We start from the raw sequence: 19,205 nt of genomic DNA, 5'->3' as shown, positions 1-19,205 counted from the left end.
GTTTCAACTTGTCATTATTTTCAACCACTGGTCTTTTTGTCCATCATGAAAACAAGTAGAATATGTATCTTGGGATTTCTCATCCACCAAGGAAATCATGGTATGTTAGCTGCTAAAAAGCCAGAGGCCAACATTTGAGGCTCTCCTGCCTTGAGCACATAGCATCCTTCTTTTTTAAAAAAGAACAATGTAAATCATTTGCTGTGACTCAGACTCGCCCCCTTATGTCTGTGTATCACGTGCCATTTGGCACAATGATGCTCTCCACTGACTCCCTTCTTCTTTGGGGTTGGGCTTTTCCCTCTGACTTTCTGCCTTGGCGTGATTGGGTCCTCATCAACTTTGCATGCCTTAGTAGCCAGAGCAGCAGATAATAAGGATCTTCTGTGTGGATGGGCACAGTTATAGAAACTGAATGTCTTTGTTTGCACATCTAAATGCATGCTCTTGTAGTTTGGTGGTGGTTTAGTTGCCATGTCGTGTCTGACTCTCATGACCCCATGAACTGTAGCCCACCAGCCTCTTCTGTTCATGGGATTTCCCAGGCAAGAATACTGGAGTGGTTGCCATTTCTTTCTCCAGGATTATCTTCCTGACCCAGGGATCGAACCCACATCTCCTGCATTGGCAGATAGATTCTTTACCACTGAGCCATCAGGGAAGCTTTCTTGTGGTAGTTTAAGTCCATTTGTTTTAATGGTCTTCTGAGAATAGAAAGTTGTGATTAGTGGCTGGGCTGAGTGCTGATCCACAGAAGAAGAATGTATATTCTGGGATTGTCCAGTGTAAGAGGTGGCAGGGATGTTAGAGACTGCGAAACTTCTAGAGCAGGAAGACGTTCAAAGACTCTGATCCAGATGCATTTTACATGTGAGGATAAGGGCATCTTGGGAGGTCACACCCAGGAGTCACAGAACTAGTTGCTGGCTCTAAGGTGAAAATCAGGTCAAGCCTCTTGATGAAAGTGAAAGAGGAGAGTGAAAAAGTTGGCTTAAAGCTCAACATTCAGAAAACGAAGATCATGGCATCTGGTCCCATCACCTCATGGGAAATAGATGGGGAAACAGTGTCAGATTTTATTTTGGGGGGCTCCAAAATCACTGCAGATGGTGACTGCAGCCATGAAATTAAAAGATGCTTACTCCTTGGAAGAAAAGTTATGACCATCCTAGATAGCATATTCAAAAGCAGAGACATTACTTTGCTGACTAAGGTCCGTCTAGTCAAGGCTATGGTTTTTCCAGTGGTGATGTTTGGACGTGAGAGTTGGACTATAAATAAAGCTGAGCGCCGAAGAATTGATGCTTTTGAACTGTGGTGTTGGAGAAGACTCTTGAGAGTCCCTTGGACTGCAAGGAGATCCAACCAGTCCATTCTGAAGGAGATGAGCCCTGGGATTTCTTTGGAAGGAATGATGCTGAAGCTGAAACTCCGGTACTTCGGCCACCTCATGCGAAGAGTTGACTCATTGGAAAAGACTCTGATGCTGGGAGGGATTGGGGGCAGGAGAAGGGGACGACAGAGGATGAGATGGCTGGATGGCATCACTGACTCGATGGATGTGAGTCTGAGTGAACTCCGGGAGCTGGTGATAGACAGGGAGGCCTGTCTGCAGGCCTGGGGTGCTGCAGTTCATGGGGTCGCAAAGAGTCGGACATGACTGAGCGACTGAACTAAACTGAACTGAGGCTCCTTTTGCCTCTGCAGCGTTGGGGAAGTCTTTGTAGAATGGTGTGGGTAGCCAAGCCGTAAGTTTTTGATGTTAGTGAAGGATGGAGCTCTTTTTCTGGTGATGGTAGTCTGGCTTGTTTTGGTAGAAGTTTGGCTGAAACTCTGAGCAGAGGTCTTTCCATATTCATAGGCCTGGAGACAAAACATTGAACAGGCCAAGTTGGAAGGACCTTGGTCAATGCCCTAGGCTTGAAAGGCCATTGGTGAGGAGGGAGGGGTAATGCAGAGCTCACCTAGCCCTCACAGGGTCTAGAACCTTGGTGCGAAGCATCTTAGCACCAATTAAATGAAGGGAATTTGGGATTGTCAGTGCCACTAGTCTACTGCCAGCCAGAAGCAAAATTAAGGCAGTCCTCACTGGAGGAAGTCGCTTCATCCCGAGCCTCAGACCCTTGCTCCGGTTTTTCGCATGTGGTGTTCAGCACTCAATCAGAAATAACTGGAGTAAGGAGAAATCCCAGAACTGGAAAGAGACCCTCAGACCATGAGAGCGCCCTCAGCCCCTTGCCGTTGTGCCTGCCCAGTGTCCCACTGCAGCACCAACCCCCTCTTCTTGGTGAATGGAGGAGCCCCTTCTCCTGACTGAAGCCAGACCCCCGTGTGACCCACCTGTGTTCTGGATCCCCCTACCAGGTTATACGGACACCTCTCCCCATCTTTCTTGTCTGCATCCTCAGCCCTTCCCTTCCCAAGGGCTCTCTTCCCAGTGACGTTTCAGCGAGTCCCCCTCTGCAATGCGTGCTCTTGTTGAGGTCCCCTCCGCCCTCCTTGTTGCTGAGTTCCTTCTCTCGGGGGCACGTGCTGCTTGGTTTCTCTGGTGTCCAGCCCTGCGGGCTGCGCCCTCCTGCAGGTGCTGTCTTCTCTCTTCGGGCAGCGTTGCCCTTCACCTGTCCCTGGGAAGCTGGGGTTCTCTCCCAGGGCACCTCCTCAGCACCCCTCCTGGAACCATCCCAGGCCCCGGTTCCTCTTACTTCCCCTGGGCCGTTGACTCCCATATCTTCATCCCCAGCCTGGTCTTCTCTCCTGAGCTCCAGATCCGCACGACCCGCTGAACCCCAAGCTTGGACCCTTGGAGGTCTGGCTCACGCCTCCAGCACAGCTTCAGAGCTGACCTTCCACCCCCTGCCTGTCTGCACTGTGACCTCTAGCTCGGTTCATGACACCAGCCACCCTGTTAGATCAGCCACAGATCTGAGGGCCACTGCGACTCTGTCTCCCTCCCCGCATCCTGTCCGTCATTGAGCCCTATCAGGTTTGTTTCCTTAAGCAGCTCTGAGCTCTTTGCCCCTCGGTCTGGCCCCTGGGACTGCCTGTCATCTTGGTCGCGTTCCACACGATCGCAGGGGCTCTTTTCAGCCTGCCTGTCATTTTCCTGGCTTCCCTGATAGCTCAGTTGGTAAAGAATACGATGCAGGAGACCCCAGTTCAATTCCTAGGTTGGGAGGATCTGCTGGAGAAGGGATAGGCTACCCATTCCAGTATTCTCGGGCTTCCCTTGGGGCTCAGCTGGTGAAGAATCTGCCTGCAATGTGGGAGACCTGGGTTTGATCCCTGGGCTGGGAAGATGCCCTGGAGAAGGGAAAGGCCACACACTCATTTCCCTCAACAAACACCTCCAGTGTCCTTATGAAATGTCTCTATTTCTTAAAACAAACAACAACAACAAAAAACTATTTTGGCCACCAAGTTCACTCCTTTCCGGCCTTGTGAACCATCGTCCCAGCCTTGCCTCCACATGCAGCCTCACTCACCAGCACTCGGGGCCCTGACTTCCTGAAGGTCTCCTGTTCCTGGTTGTTTCACTCACATTCTACTTTGAAGAGCCTTCCTAGCCCAGAATCCGGGGAACTCCTAATTTGGTTTTCTAGTCTCAGCTTAAATGTCATTTCCACCTAGAAGCTTCCCCTGAACCCTAGACTGAGGGTTGTTGCCAGTTCAAACTGCTTCCACGGCCAGGTGGGTGAATGTGAAGCTTCCAGGAATGACTGTGGGCTGGCCGAGTAGACAGTAGACCACACTCCCTGCCTCAGACATTCAGATCCCAGAAATGGGGCAGCAGCCGAGCAGACTATCTGTACCCGACCCTGGTCTGCGTTGCTGGGTTGTGTATTCCCAGAGCAGCCTGCCCTTTGCATAGGTCATTACTTGCCTTGTTTGCTAAGTTGCTTTGAAGTGAAGTGAAGTCGCTTAGTCGTGTCCGACTCTTTGCAACCCCATGGACTGTAGCCCACTAGGCTGCTAGGTCCATGGGATTTTCCAGGCATGAATCCTGGAGTGGGTTGCCATTTCCTTCTCCAGGGGATCTTCCCGACCCAGGGATCAAACCCAGGTCTCCCGCATTGTAGGCAGACACTTTACTGTCTGAGCTACCAGGAAAGCCTAGTCATGTCCAACTCTTTGTGACCCCATAGACTGTATCCCACCAGGCTCCTCTGTCCATGGGATTCTCCAGGCAAGAGTATTGGAGTGAGTTGTCATGCCCTCCTCCAGGGGATCTTCCCCACCCAGGGATCGAACCCTTATGTTTCCTGCATGGTCAGGTGGGTTCTTTACCACTAGCGCCACCTGGCGCTTGCCTTAATTCTTCTCAATTAATTCTTTATTTCCAAGACTCTTCCATCAAATCAGAGACCATGACATGTCTTGTTCATCCGTGTGCCTGAGGACTCTGCACCGTCCATAGTGGGTGCTTGGAACACACATGTGGACGGGAGGTGAGGAATGAGGTGGCTGCAAGTCCTGATCAGAACCAGACTTGGTTCTCCAGGAGCCTTCTGACTTGTGCTCATGATGAGAGGGTTAGAGGCACAGACAGGGTTTATGTAAACACTTCTCAACTCAGTTCTGATGTCAGAGCTAAAACGAGAAGACCCAGGGACTTCTCTGGTGGTCCAGTGTTTGAGAATTTGCCTTGCAGTGCAGAGGACGCAGGTTTAATCCCTGGTTGGGGAATGAAAATTCCACATGCTATGGGGCAACTAAGCCCATGCACCACCGTAAAAGATCCCACATGATGCAACTAAGACCTGCCGCAGCCAAAAAAAAAAAAAGGATCCAGAATCTCCCTGAAGAAGTGGAGCACTGATGTGTGTGTGGGCGTGACTTGGCGGTGCTGTGACTCATGCTGGCACTCCTCCGCACCTGCTTTTTTCACTTCTCCAGCCCTTTTCCTCCTCCCTTTCTCTCCCACCCCTTATTTCTGGTGACTCTAGTACCTGAGTTGTCTCTGGTGGAAATGTGGGTGCACTCAAAGGACCAGCGGCTGACACCCCAGGACTGTTTGATAACTGGTCTTTTTTTGAGTGTTCTGTTCTCTTTGTTCAAGTTCATTAAGTAGGCAACTGTTAGGCTCGATTTCTTTCTGAAACAGAAAAGCCAGTTTTTGACTGAAAAACACAGACAAAAACAAGAAGAAACTTAACAGAGTTGTCAGATCTTGCTATGTTTCCTTTAAGTGGATTCAAAGAAGCTTAGTTGCAGGGATTTTCTGAGGCTACCAGACCAGAGGTTTTCAAACCTTAGCATTATCCATGTGAAAATACAGGACCCAGGGCCCCAGCCGGACTATTGAGTTGACACCTGTGGGTTTGAAACCTGCAGGATTAAGGCCCACAATGTGATTTTAATCCACTTTTCAGGAGAGTCTGCTTTTGCTAGGCCAGATTAGGTTCCATTGTAGACATTGGTCATCTAACCCAGTGTTTCCCAAACTGTGTGCATGCAGATTACCTGGAGATCTTGTTGAAATTTAGATTCAGACTTTCGTATTTCTTTGCACATCTCATTTTGTAGTGGTGGTGGTTTTTCTTGTTGAAAACTGGACATTGTTGCCCAGCCAGATAGGTTACTAAACAAAAAAGCAAATAACAAAGCAATCTTGGATGAGGGAGGGATCAGAATCTGTAATCCAGAGTTGCTACAATATAGACTCAGATTCAGTAGTCCTGATGGGCGCCTGCATTCTGCATTTCTAACAAGCTCCCAGGTGATACTGAGGGTGCTTGTCTGTGGATCACTTGTTGCAAAGCAAAGATCCCAGGCATGGGCTGGCAGACTGACATACATGCCCCAGCCAGATCCAGCCCATCACCCATTTCTGCAGCTAGTTTCACTGGAACACAGCCGTGCCCTTTCCTGTATACTTGACCTGTGTCTGCTTTTGTGCCTAGTTGTGGCAGAGGCCGTATTGCTCACACACATTTCCTATCTGGCCCTTTGCAGGAAAGTTTCCCACCCCAGAGCCAGAGCTCCCAAGCCCTCCCAGATGATCCAGGGAAACAGAACTCACCACCTCACAGAATACTCTGCCGTATTTGTGCTGATCTTTGGGAAAGTTTTTCCTTGCTTCCTGTGACTTGGTTCTAATTCTATTAACACGAGTCTTTTCTTCTTTCACACCCAAATGCTCTGTTTGCCATCTTCTCTTTTCCAAGTCTCTATTCCTGTTAGGTCCCTCCCAGAATGTCACTCAGCACGAACCCTGCTGCCTTGGGTGTCTTCCTCTGAGTGCAGACTGGAATGACATACCACCTTTCTCCTCTCTCCTCTAAAAACCGCTGATGTAATGCATTAGTCTTCTGGGGAGCCCTTCACTCATTGGGCTTCGTGTAATTGAAGTTATCTTTACATTACTGTCCAAGCAACAGGCATCCAGGAACAGACATAATTTGTGAACCTTCTATGTCTCCTCTTCTGTGGAATTTGTTCTTGATTAACATGGCTCCTGCTGACCGATCCTGAAGTGTTAGGGTGTCACACCCCCCATGCTTCGCTTGTCTTTTCCTGCACATTCTGCTTGGATCCTAACCATGCTCTTGGCGGCTTTGACCATCTCTATGCTGCAGAATCCGAAATTGGAAATAAATGGTCAGATTTTCTTTTATTTTTAGTTACCTGCTACACGTCTCCTCCAGGCTACTCTTGACTGTGGTGTCTCGTGTTCAGACTTTCTCATCTCAGCTCTGTCTCCCACGTCACTCCTGTCTGCTCTGAGTCTGTTCCTCCTTGTTTCTTTATTTCAACCAATGGCGCTACCACTCATGCCCTCACCTAAGCTGGAAACCTGGGATTATTAGCCCTAGTTCTTCCCCTTTTCCATCCATCGCTTACAGTTGGGCACCGGAAGATATGTTTCCCCCTCTGTATTGAGTTGGCCAAAAAGTTCATTCAGATTTTGCCACAAGATGTTACTGAAAAACCTGAACTAACTATCTGGCCGACCCAGTAGCTCTCAGATCCGTTTTCTCTGCTGCTGCTGGCTTGTTAGTGCTTATCACTGCCCCTCTCTGCTGCAGTAACCTCCTGTCTGCTGTCTCCTCTCCAGCGTCATCTTTTCTTCACAGCTGTAATAATAATCTTTCTAAAGTAAATTTCCAACATGCCCTCCACCAGTGGCTTCCCCATACTGTGGGAATTTCATAATTCAGTTCATGCTTCCCCTTTGATTGGATTTCCTGGGACTGCTCTGACAAGTGACCACACACTTAGTGATTTGAAACAACCGAAATTTCCTCTCTCCTAAATTTGGAAATCGGGGTGTCAGCAGAGCTGATGCCTGCTCTGGGGCTCAGAGCGAGGGTCTAGTGGTGTCAGGCTGCTGGCTTCTGGTCGTGGCCGGCGTTCTTGGTGGTCCTTGTCTTGTAGGTGCATCACTCTGGTTTCTGCCTCCGTCTTCACATAGCTTCTCCGCTTTGTGTCTCTGTGTCTTCTTATGGCCTGCTTAGAGGAATATCAGTCACTGGATTAGAGCCCACCTTAAGTTAGTTAGCTTGCTCCTTGGAAGAAAAGGTATGACAAACCTAGACAATATATTAAAAAGCAGAGACATTACTTTGCTTACAAAGGTCCGTCTACTTAAAGCCATGGTTTTTCCAGTAGTCGTGTGTGGATCTGAGAGTTGGACCATGGAAAAGGCTGGGTGCCAAAAAATTGATGCTTTAGAACAGTGGCATTTGAGAAGACTCTTGAGAGTCCCTTGGACTGTAAGATCAAACCAGTCAGTCCTAAAGGAAATCAGTCCTGAATATTCATTGGAAGGACTGATGCTGAAGCTGAAGCTCCAATACTTTGGCTACCTGATCTGAAGAGTCAACTCATTGGAAAAGACCCTGATGCTGGGAAAGATTGAAGGCAGGAGGAAAAGGGGACAAGAGAATGAGATGGTTGGATGGCATCGCAGACTCAATGGACATGAGTTTGAGCAAGCTCTGGGAGATGGTGAAGGACAGGAAAGCCTGGCATAATGCAGCCCATGGGGTCACAAAGAGTAGGCATGACTGAGCGACAGAACAACAGCAGTAACAACTTAAGTTAGTATGACAGGCTTCCCAAGTGGCTCAGTGGTAAAGAATCCACTTGTCAATGTGAGAAATGCTGGGGATGTGGCTTTGATTCCTGGGTCGGAAAGATCTCATGAAGGAGGAAATGGCAACCCACTCCAGTAGTCTTGCCTGGTAAATTCCATGGACAGAGGAGCCTGGTGGGCTGCAGTCCATTTGGTCACAAAGAGTCAGACACAACTGAGCACGCTGCTAAGTTAGTATGACCTCATCTTCACTAGTTACATCTGCAAAAACTCTGAATCATGCAATCACGACTTTGAAAGATACTGAGACCTCAGAACTAACTGGGAGTAGATAGAACTTGGGAACAAACCCGTTCCCCTCCAGCAGATGCACTTGAAAGCCTGGTAGTTTTTCCATTCTCCTTATTTGGACAAAAGGATTTTAAAGAATATAATTTCATGGCCTTTTAAAAAAAATTCCTATTTCAGTGGAATTAATTTTAAAACCATCTTGCTGCAGTTTCATTGAAAATCACTTTTTTCTTTCTGATGGAAAAGAAAAAGAAAGGTTTAACTATGAAGAAAAACTAAAAAATGGGACATTCCTCTACATTCTACTACAGGTGATCAAAGTACAAGGATATTTAGAAGAAAACAAACATTTGATATGTAATACCTTTAAACATTCATTTTTCTAATTGCAGTGAGTGGTGTTGAACTATTCATTAGTGCTAATTATTGCATGGTTTTGGCATGTTAGAAAAATTGTCACAGGCTGTAAATAGTTACTTTTCAATTCAAAAGAATGCTTGGAGGTAAAATGCTATTATTCAAATAGCTTTGAAACAAAAGTGACTTAAATACATATTCCATAGCCTCAAGTTAGAAACAGTGTTCCTTCCATGGTTCTCAAAGGAAATCCCTGTTTCTTCCGGTCATGGAAGGAACACAAACTCACTTTTATACTAGTGGGCACCCTTCAGGGCGACTAGGATTAAAGGAACGGAACACTGCATCTCACTGTAGCCAACAATAAGTCACGTGGCCAAAATGCAGCCACTCACAGCCTCTTGTGTGTATCATTGTGTATCAGGCCTTTGTAAATTGGGTTAGTGATTTGGAGGACGCCATCCCATGCCAGAACCCCCCAGGGAAGCAGCTGCTTTGGTGGAACTTTGTGGAGTTTCTGAGCCATTTCTGCTATTTGTCTTGCCCCTGGGGCAGGGCTTCCTAATGTGGGCTCCATGATAGCGTCAGGAAGATTATGAACTGGGATAAGAAAACAGAGGGCAGCTTTATTTTCTGTCTACTTCCAACTAAAACTTTATAAACCATGTCTGTAAGTAGTCAAGAATCTATAGTGGTATTGGTACCACCTGTCACTGTCACCCATAGAAATCTCAGCTGCCTTGAAGTACTTTTTACTCTTCATCACTTCCAAGTTACTGTGTTGTTTGGCCATCTGTTAGATCCCATCAAATGTGCTAATAAGAACCATATACAAATCTGTCTTTTAATGTTGTGATAGCTGTCTATCAGTGTCATCCATTTCCTTTGTGAATTTGTGTTATTTTAAGCATTTAAAGATGCTATTCTTCATGAAAAACAAGGCAAACTAAGCAACTGTCACAGAACCAAGGTTTCTAGGGAGACATGACAGCAAAATGCAATGGATACCCTAGATCTTGAACCAAAAGAAGGCAATAATAGGAACACTGTAGAAATCCAAATCAAAGCCTGAAATGTAATTAATGGTAATAGATCAACAACGGTTTCTTCCTCTTAACAAGGGTACCATGGAGATGCCCAGTATCAACAGTGGAGCATACTGAATGAAGATCATTCGAGAACACTCTGGACCATCTTTGCAACTTTTCTGTACATCTATTAATAATCTATAGTGGCTTCCCAGGCTTCCCCAGTGGTGCTAGTGGTAAAGAACCCACTTGCTGATGTAGGAGATGTAAGAGATGCATGTTTGATCCCTGGGTGGGGAAGATCGCCTGGAGGAGGGCATGCCAACCCACTCCAGTATTCTTGTCTAGAAAATTCCATGGACAGAGGTGCCCAGCAGGCTGCAGTCCATAGGACCAGAAAGAGCTGGATGCGACTGAGCATGCACACACACACATACACACACACACAGTCTGTAGTGAGTCACACTCTCACTTGGTCTGCTGCCGTCTTCCAGACACACACACACACACACACACACACACACAGAGTCACACACACACAGAGTCTGTAGTGAGTCACACTCTCACTTGGTCTGCTGCCGTCTTCCAGAGATGTTGGGGTGGAGCTTTTGTGTCAACTCAAGGCCTTCATAGTCTCTTTCTGTTACAGCTCTGAGGAGCTATGTAGAGAGACCAGTCCAAAGGGAGGGAGAAGTTTTCCAAGAAGTAAAATAATTTGCAGTGTATTATGGTGGAAGAGGCATAGTTCTGGGATCAGAAAGGTCCAGCTTTGTATTCTGTCTCTGTCACCAGCTTTGTGCTCTATGGCCAGAAATTGCTCTGGACATCCTCTTCCTCTTTGAAAAATAAGGCCATCAGTAATGGCTTTGCCAAGGTCATTGTGAGGATTGACATTTAAGTGGCCACTTAGTAGCCCTTCCGTTGGTTCTGGTTGGTGTGTTTTAGTGCCTGTGACATGCCAGGCACCATGCAAAGCATTTTTCATAAGGTATCTAATTTAATCTTCATAACACATGTATTGCATGACTATTTCATAGATAGGGAAACTGAGGTCAGAGGCTCAGCAACCTTGCTATTAAGGCCACTACCTGAGCTTGACTTCACATCTGTGCTGGCTGCAGCTTCCTCTGTCTTTGAGGCTAAGCCTTTCCTCCCTTCCCCAGGGGTCTTGGTTACAGGATGCTCTTCTCTGTCTCTGACTTCTGAATCCTCTCTTGTTGGTTTTGCGTACCATCCAGATTGGGATGCTCCCCCATGACTGTTGTTCATTATGGTTGGCTTCTCCTGACTTGAGATTACCTGACTGTAAAATGAGAATGTTGTGTGGTCCTCACGGTCTGTCCCTCTACAGAAGATACATTCTGCACTTTGTGGATTTTACCTGCTTATTTGTGCTGTTTCATGGGGTGTTTACTGGATCACTGAAACAAACATTTTTCTAATTTGTTTTGAGCAAAGTTGTGCATTTCTGTGTCATCTCCCAGATTTCAGAGAGGGAGAAAAACAGAGTTCCAAAAGCCTTAGTGACCTCCTAAAACCATAGCGATTAAAAAAAGAAAAAAAGAACCTGGAGGCCACTGTGACATTAACATCTTCCTTAATTGTGATTTTGCTGAGGGATTATTTTAAAGGACCAGGGAATAATTTTATTTTTTGTTTCTTTCTTTGATTAGAGTGGAGACATCATGTGTCCTGATGTACTTGCCAATTATTTCAAATTGAGTCTAGCAAAGTTGGAGAGTGTCAAGTATTACCTGGACAGGTGAATTTAGCCATAAGATGTAGCTACTGGGTAAGGAGCCTGATTTTCACAAGTGACGTGGGGATGGCTTTAGTGTGAAAATGAGAAAACCACTAACAGTGCTTGGCATGGTTACTTCAGTGGGGGCTGGGGGGGTCTGGTGATTGCATGATCTGCTCCCCTGTTTTTCAGTTTTTCCCCTACATCCTGCTTCTGGTGGCCATCCTGCTGTACCTGCCCTCCTTGTTCTGGCGTTTCGCAGCTGCTCCTCATGTTTGCTCAGATTTGAAGTTTATCATGGAAGAACTCGACAAAGTTTACAACCGTGCAATTAAAGCTGCAAAGAGCATGCATGACCTTGACTTGAGAGATGGTGCCTGCCCAGCGCCAGAAGTTAATGAGAACATGGGGCAAAGGTAACTCAGCCCCCAGCCCATCGGGATTTGGGAGTACGAGTTTGCTGCCCTTCTCTCCATCTGGGCTTTGGGATCTCACTACCAGTACGTGGGGGACTGCAATCTGCCTCGTGACACCCGGGGGGAGCCAGGAAGGCCCGCCCTCCCCAGATCTCACCCTGCCTATCTGCCCCAGCCGAGGTCCTCACCTCAAGTCCTTCCCTTGTGGAGTGAAGCGTCACTAGCTCATGTTCTCAAGTGCAGGGCGAGTTGCTTTGACCTTCCCCTTCATGGAGAAACACAGGATTATGAGGCTCCTGGGCACCGAGAATGGACGTGAGGGAACTAAGGAACAAGTAGGCAGCACCTTGCTTTTTGGACATCCTTCCTTTGGTTTTTGTTATTGACAACAGCAATAATAGCATTAGTAGGTCTCATTTTGGGCTTCCCAGGTGGCTAGTTAGTGGTAAAATATCTGCCTGTCAATACAGGAGATCCAAGAGACGTGGGTTCAATCCCTGGGTTGGAAAGATCCCCTGGAGCAGGAAATGGCACCCCACTCCAGTATTCTTGCCTGGAGAATTCCATGGGCAGAGGAGTCTGGCAGATCACAGTCCATGGGACTGCAAAGAGTTGGACTCAACTGAACAGATAGCTCTCAGTTTTAAAAGTTCTTAATATAACTTAGACACTATTGAGTTTTCCAAAGTGCGTTATCTCATTTAATATTCAAAACATCATTACAGATAACTGCATTTATTTATCCCCCTCACTGCCGTTGTCCATCCCCCCCCCCCCCCCACCCCCCCCCCCACCCCTCAGTTGAAAACTCTTTCCTGTAGCTTTAAGTGGGAGACCTGGAACCAGGACCAGGTTTAGCCCACAGGCTAAACCCATACCCTCTCAGCTGTTTGTCTCCCACTGCTGGCCTATAGGAGGCAGATGTGTTCTAGTTAGGCTGGAAAAATTGTCTTTATTCTACACACTTGAATGGAAAATTATAGTTTAAAAAAACAGCAGTAGAATATGAACAGTCAAGTTCATGTAACAAACATTTACCATTCACTAGGATGACTGAAGCAATTTAGCAGCAGCAGCAGCAACCAGGAGTTGTTCTAACAATTTACAAGTAGCACATTTAATGAATTAGACCTTCATTAAAATATCAAGTGAGGGGAGAAGGGCTTTATTACTTTGCCTTTTTTCTTATTAAAAAAAAAAAACAAACCTAATTTTATTCCCTGGGTACTCTAGTGAAGTTATAGGTAGAGAAGTATGGAAGGGAAGGTGATGGAAATTTTCCATGTGGTAACATTGAATGTGTTTCTATTTGATGGTCTTGGTGAGGGTTTAAATTATTTTTATTTGTTTCTTTTTAGTTCACAGGAAAGCCACTTCAGGTACCCAATTGTGGAACAGTACTTAAGGACAAAGAAAGCCTCCAGACATTTAATCGTCAAGTACATGAGCTGCCGGGTGTTGTCACTCAGCACAATACTATTAGCCAGCATCTACCTGGGCTATTACCTGAGCCTCTCCTCCCTCTCGGATGAGTTCGTCTGCAGCATCAAATCTGGCATCCTGAAAAATGACAGCGCCGTCCCTGATAAGTTCCAGTGCAAGCTCATTGCTGTTGGTATCTTCCGGCTGCTCAGTTTCATCAACCTCGTAGTGTATGTTATGCTGGTTCCGGTCGTGGTCTACTCCCTGTTTGTTCCTTTCCAACAGAAGACGGATGTTCTCAAAGTGTATGAAATGCTGCCCACGTTCGACGTTCTGCATTTGAAGTTGAAAGGGTACAATGACTTGAGCCTCTATGTTCTTTTCTTGGAGGAGAATATCAGTGAACTCAAGTCGTACAAATGTCTTAAGGTCCTGGAGAATATTAAAAGCAGTTGTCAGGATGTTGACCCCATGCTGCTCCTGACCAACCTCGGCATGATCAAGATGGACATGGTTGATGGCAAAAATCCCGAGCCTGTGGAGATGACGGCGGAGGAGCTGGGGGACCAGACAACAGAGCTGCAAGGTAGGCCTGGCTCTCGGGGAGCTGGGGAGCCCATGGAGCCCTCTGTGCGCCTCCGATGACTGACTGACAGTGTCTGCCCTGCCCACTGGTGTTAGCCCGTTTCTTCGGTGTGATTAGCGGAAACCCCTGTGCTGGGAGAGAGGTGGGCGTTGGTGCTGCCTCAGGTTTCCAGGGGAAACACCTGTTGGTCTTCCTTCTCAATCTCTTCTGTCTCATACTCCACTTCTTGCTCGAGCATTCCTCTCTGACGTCACTCTTGCTCATTTTTGTTTTGTTTTACTGGCTTGTCTCCCTGTCCCTCTGATCGTCTTGTTGGTTGTTCTCTGTCTCTTACAAAAGGAACTGGGAATTTATTGAGTTACCTGTCACCCTGACCCACCTTCAGCTGTTCTGCAGTGAAGCTAAGATTAAGTGGATAAGGCAGAAACAACAGCTAGATTGATAGCAGAGGAGAAGTTAGTGAGTGCCAATGGAACCTGCCGTGGGATTTCAGTCATAAATGCTTGTTTTCTGTTTTGACAGATTTGAATGTACACAGTGAAACAAAAATAAGTAATAGAGAGAAGAATGCCCGCCAGAGACTTCTGGACACTTCTTGCTGATGATTTTTGTCCTGTGAACTTCAGATCGGTGACTCTGACCTGGGATTCGTTTTGGCTGCAGCACCTCTGGCAGGCACCCAGCTGACTGGCAGTAAATGGTTCTCAGCAGAGGTACTGAGCATGTCTTACTGAGGCCCTGGTGGAAACAATGGTCAACAAACATTGTGGAGGGTGGTTCATGAACTTCCTACGAGACAATGCGGAAACAAGTAAGCCTTGGCAAATGTCAATGCGAGCATCCTCATCAGATGGAAAGTGGTAAGGTTAATCCCAGGAAGAGGAGTAGTGCTTTAGTGCCACAAACAAACACCTTTCTGTGCACATGGTGCAAAGAGCCTCCGAACTACAGAGAGCAAGGACTGGGGGAGCTTTTTGTTTTATGGGATGATAATATCAGGGTATAATTTAATATGAATCTTGTCTATGTCCCAATGACTGTTGGAGGAGAAAACATTCACTGACTGACTCTGGACCCATGGGGGCCTCTTCCTGGCGGTGCCCTATGCTGGGAGAATCGCTGGTGCTTCCGTTCTCATAACCAGGCTCTGGGCCCTGCCACCTGTCACCCTTGGCCGACTGAGACCCTCTAACCACCATGTGATGCCCTGCACTGCAAAGGACAGTGGACCCAAGTGCTGCTCTGGCTGAGAACTTTGTTAATAAGGTCGAGTTGGAAGGATGTTTAATACCAGTGGGAGAAAATGAACATACAGAACAAGTTAAAGTGACTACTTTAGAAGAGGTGTCTTGAGGGCATTCCTCTGTTATCAAAAGCGTTTGAGACAGGATGTTGCTGAGGCAGATTCACAGAACACAGAGGCTTAAAGTGAGGGGCGTTTTTCGCCTGTTAGGGTCAGAATGTATAAATGACACTTGCCATGTGCACACTGACATGTGCTCAGAGCCAGAACAGTTTCGCAGTTTACATTTAAAAACATCTTTGAAAAATTCATCTAATTTTAGAATTGTGTGATACCAGAATTGAGGCCATTTGGGAAGAACATTCTAGCATTAATGAGGAATTATAGAATAAATGTTACAAATAGGTATATTGTGTATCAACCAAGCGTTATTTCGTAAACATTCAAGGCTGACTGGGAATATCAAAAACCTTTTCCCAATTCCAGTCTTGTAAATAGATCCCAACTATGTTTACATTTTATACAAAATTCTTAAGGACATCTGTGGACCTTCCTGTTTTTATTCTTGGAAAGTTAAACCTAGTACATTGCTACTGAATAATCCTCAGGAACCTCAAGGTTTATGTGTGGCTCTTAGGGACAGTTGTTTACCTGATCTAATTACATAAGCTGCTCTCTGCCTTTCAGAATATTCGCAGAAGTGGATTTTATTTGTGCCTCTGCGATGGTTTCTGAGATGGAAAGCTAATAATAAATATCCAGGATGCAATCAGTGTTTTAAATTATTCTTACTGCATAATATTTATTACCCTTGAATGTGTGACTTAGAAATGTCAGTAATCTAACTCATCTATTTTGCTACTTTTTATATCACTGTATCAGATGTTTTATTGTAGTGCCCTCCACCTGTTTCTTTGTGTAATTTGAAAATTTTCTGAAATATAGTTTTCTATGACTTGATTTTTTTCCCCCCAAAGCCTCAGATTCTCTATACACTGCCCCTAATTTATAGTTTGAAGTGGATACGTTATTATAAGATATCAGGAACTCTCTCAGCCCTGTCACATGTAATTCTTTAATTAGAGCCCTTAACGTCTGTGGATCCCCCCCATCCCTACTCTCTGAGTTCCAGTAGCATCTGTGATGTCCCAGAGGTCAGCTAGTGACTGGCTGTCTGGATGTGAATAAGGCTGGTGCCCACCTTTGAGGAATTCAGAGGCTAGTAAAAGGCAGTGAAGACAGAGGCAGGTACCAAGAGGAAGAGTAATAACCATAATGAAGGTCCTTCCAGAGAACTCCTAGCAAACGCTGTGTTCTTGGGGAACACAATACTGTTTTTCTCTTTTCCATCATTTCTAGCTGATAGTTTTGAGAGTATAGTTATTGCTTGTCCCGGAAGTTCTTTAGCCATGTATCTCCCAAGCTGAAGCTTGAGCAAAACAGTAACATAGACAGTGATTTTGAACAGAAAGAGCTCCAATTGCACTTTGTACCTTACCTTGCAGGACATGGGGAACACAAGCCTGGAGGTACATGATACTGTCCGTGAACAATCACGGCGGTAAGAGGCTGATGGGGACATCTGGCCATACATTTTGACTTGAGGAAAAGTGTTATTAGGAAAGTTAACTTCTCCATCTACTGCTGGCTTAGGTGAGGACTACCTTTGAGTAGATTCCCAAGGATGAGGAATCGATCATTGCTTTACAAAAGGGGGCACACAGATCCTAAATGACCACTGCCAGTAGCAGCTAACTTTGTTTCTGGCCAGTGTCTTCCTAATAAACCACTACACATCCTCTAACCCAGGCTTGTAGCACCAGTGTTGTGTCTGTGGTCTGACCGACCGTTCTCACAGTAGTGGCCGGCTCCTCCTTTAATTTCAACAAATGAGAGGCAGACATACTCTTAAGACAGAGACTCTTAAACTTTTAGGAAGTTACAAACCCTCTTGTAAATATATTTTATAAAGCTAGGGACCCTTTCCTCAGACACACACACAACACTAAATACCCTTCAGGGGTCCATACACCCCAGGTTAAGAAGCTGGGCTTTAATGGCTGGGGACCAAGCCACGTGGCAGGGAGGGTCCTGTAGTGGAAAGTTGCCACTCCCAACAGTAAGTCTCAGCTGCTCGTTTACTGGTTAGTGTTTGCACACTTAGAATGAGCTTTCCCCTTGAGGAACTGACATCATTTCCTCAAGTCAGACTGAACGAGTCCATTAAGGGAGCGGGGGGTGGGCAGTAGCCCAGCCTGATCAGGGGTCCATGCGGACTGCGTCCTCTCAGCCTCCAGACTGTGGCATCATCCCCTGCAGCCAGCCTTGCTGGGCCGGGGGAGGGTGGGCACACCCCTGACCTGCACAGTGCTTTGTCCTACTTCGTAAGCGTCCTGGGAGAAATGGAGAAATGTGCCACATTGTATGGCAGGTCCTGTTGGGTGTTCGTGTTTCTTTTGTGGAGGCTTCCTGTTCTGAGCACCCTCTCCTTTGCAAGGATGAGCTAAGCTGGGATGGCGGCAGGGCACTGCAGGCACTGACCCTGTGAGAACTGTTCAACTCTTAGAGCTGTATTGTTGCACAGCTTTTAAAATGCATGCATGTTGGTGTCTTTTGCGTATTTCGTTTTAAACTCATTGCTATATCACAAATTCCAGGAGAACAGTGACTGGCTTGCACTAGGCATTCTGTAAATACTTGAACAAAAGAACACACCGTTATAATAAATCCTAGTTTGTGGACAACTGTAATTTGATTTTAAAAGGCAAATGGTCCTCTGCAGGTCAGGGGAGGGGAGGCTTATTTAGCCTCTTGCTGGAGAAAGGACCTGTTCTGCAAATGGATAGATTTCTGCATGTAAGTAGTGCCAGTTCTTAGCTTTTTGTTTTGGAGTGAATTGCGATCCTTTCCATGTTCAATACAAGTTTTCAGTGTTGCCTCCCAATGATTAGGGCAATTGAAGTTATAAAGGTCTCTGTAATTTCCCAGCATAATTTGAAAAGGGATCTTGACTGAAATGTGCAATTCTGAGTAATTTCATCTGAGGGTACTAGGATGAAATGGCTCCTCCTGGGCAGTCATTGGCATTTTTGTCCTGTTTCGAACAAGTAAAGTAAAACCTTTGAAAAAGTTTGGCGAAGATGACATTGTGATGTTTATGGTTTGTAATACATGCTCATCTGTGATTGGTTTGTCCTGCCTGCTTTAGATGAAATGTATTGTGTTAGGGGGTTCTCTTATTTGCTGTAAGAATACTTGTCTCTTAAAGCACGTGTTTTGATCAGTCATTGTTCCTGAAAGTTGTAAGTTTCTCATGCCTTGAATACTTTATCTGTGCCTCATCAGAAGAGGAAAAAAGAATCTTGCAATATCCCAAGGGTTTTCTACAAAAACTGAAGCCATCAGCTCCTCTTTAGTAAGTTGGCTTTTTTAAAAGCACAGTAATGACAATTTAATGATATTCCATAAAGTGGTTCTCTAGGCATAATTTACATTCTTTTTAATGACTACATTTCTTCAAACCTTTTAAAGAAAAATGTGTGTGTTTTTTTTTTCTTTCCGTGTCATTTGGTAAGAATGATTTGGTTTCTATTCCACAGAGATTGAAGGATGGAAACAAATTACAGTCTTAGAAAATAACTGTTAAAAACCAAAACCAAGAGCCTTGAAAACTCTGTATTTGGGTGGTTATCACCATTCTGTTTCATATTTCTACATAAGTCACCTGTCCACGCCCTGCCTTCTGACCATGCTGATATTTAAGGAGAGTTGAAAGGCTGAACACCAAGGCTGCTATGTCTATAGGTAGAAGTGAAATGGTGTTTTTGTTCTGCACTGTTGTGTCTACCTTAAATAAAACTTTGTTTCTAATGAAAAATGTGCCTTAATGTTTCTTGTCTTCTCTTCAGGGAAGATTTGGCAGAAGATGAATCCCAAAATGTCTTGAGGCTTGTTCCTCTGCTGAATACCTGAGGTTCAGTAGGCTTCATGGCACACATGAAAATCCAGCTAGCTGGCAGTAGCTAAAGGAAAAAAGTCCTTGACTAAGGGCCCACAGAGTCTGGAATTTCTGAAGCAGAGATCACA

General features: G+C 45.7%; 1 protein-coding gene across 1 annotated transcript in view; it reads left to right on the top strand.

Moving 5' to 3' along the window:
• Positions 1 to 18,996, top strand: part of PANX1 (pannexin 1) — a 55,435-nt gene extending 36,439 nt beyond the window's left edge. Inside the window, exons 3-5 of the mRNA XM_040256482.1 lie at positions 11,645 to 11,868; positions 13,227 to 13,876; positions 14,399 to 18,996. Coding sequence (XP_040112416.1) covers positions 11,645 to 11,868; positions 13,227 to 13,876; positions 14,399 to 14,478 — 954 coding nt within the window. The 3' untranslated portion in view covers positions 14,479 to 18,996. The remainder of the gene's footprint in view (positions 1 to 11,644; positions 11,869 to 13,226; positions 13,877 to 14,398) is intronic.
• The last annotated feature ends 209 nt before the right edge of the window (positions 18,997 to 19,205 follow it).

This window comes from Oryx dammah, unplaced genomic scaffold (assembly GCF_014754425.2).
Source record: "Oryx dammah isolate SB20612 unplaced genomic scaffold, SCBI_Odam_1.1 HiC_scaffold_15, whole genome shotgun sequence".
NCBI classification, from domain to species: Eukaryota; Metazoa; Chordata; class Mammalia; order Artiodactyla; family Bovidae; genus Oryx; species Oryx dammah.
Note: the sequence above shows the minus strand (reverse complement) of the source record. Positions and strands in the feature narration are given on the sequence as shown.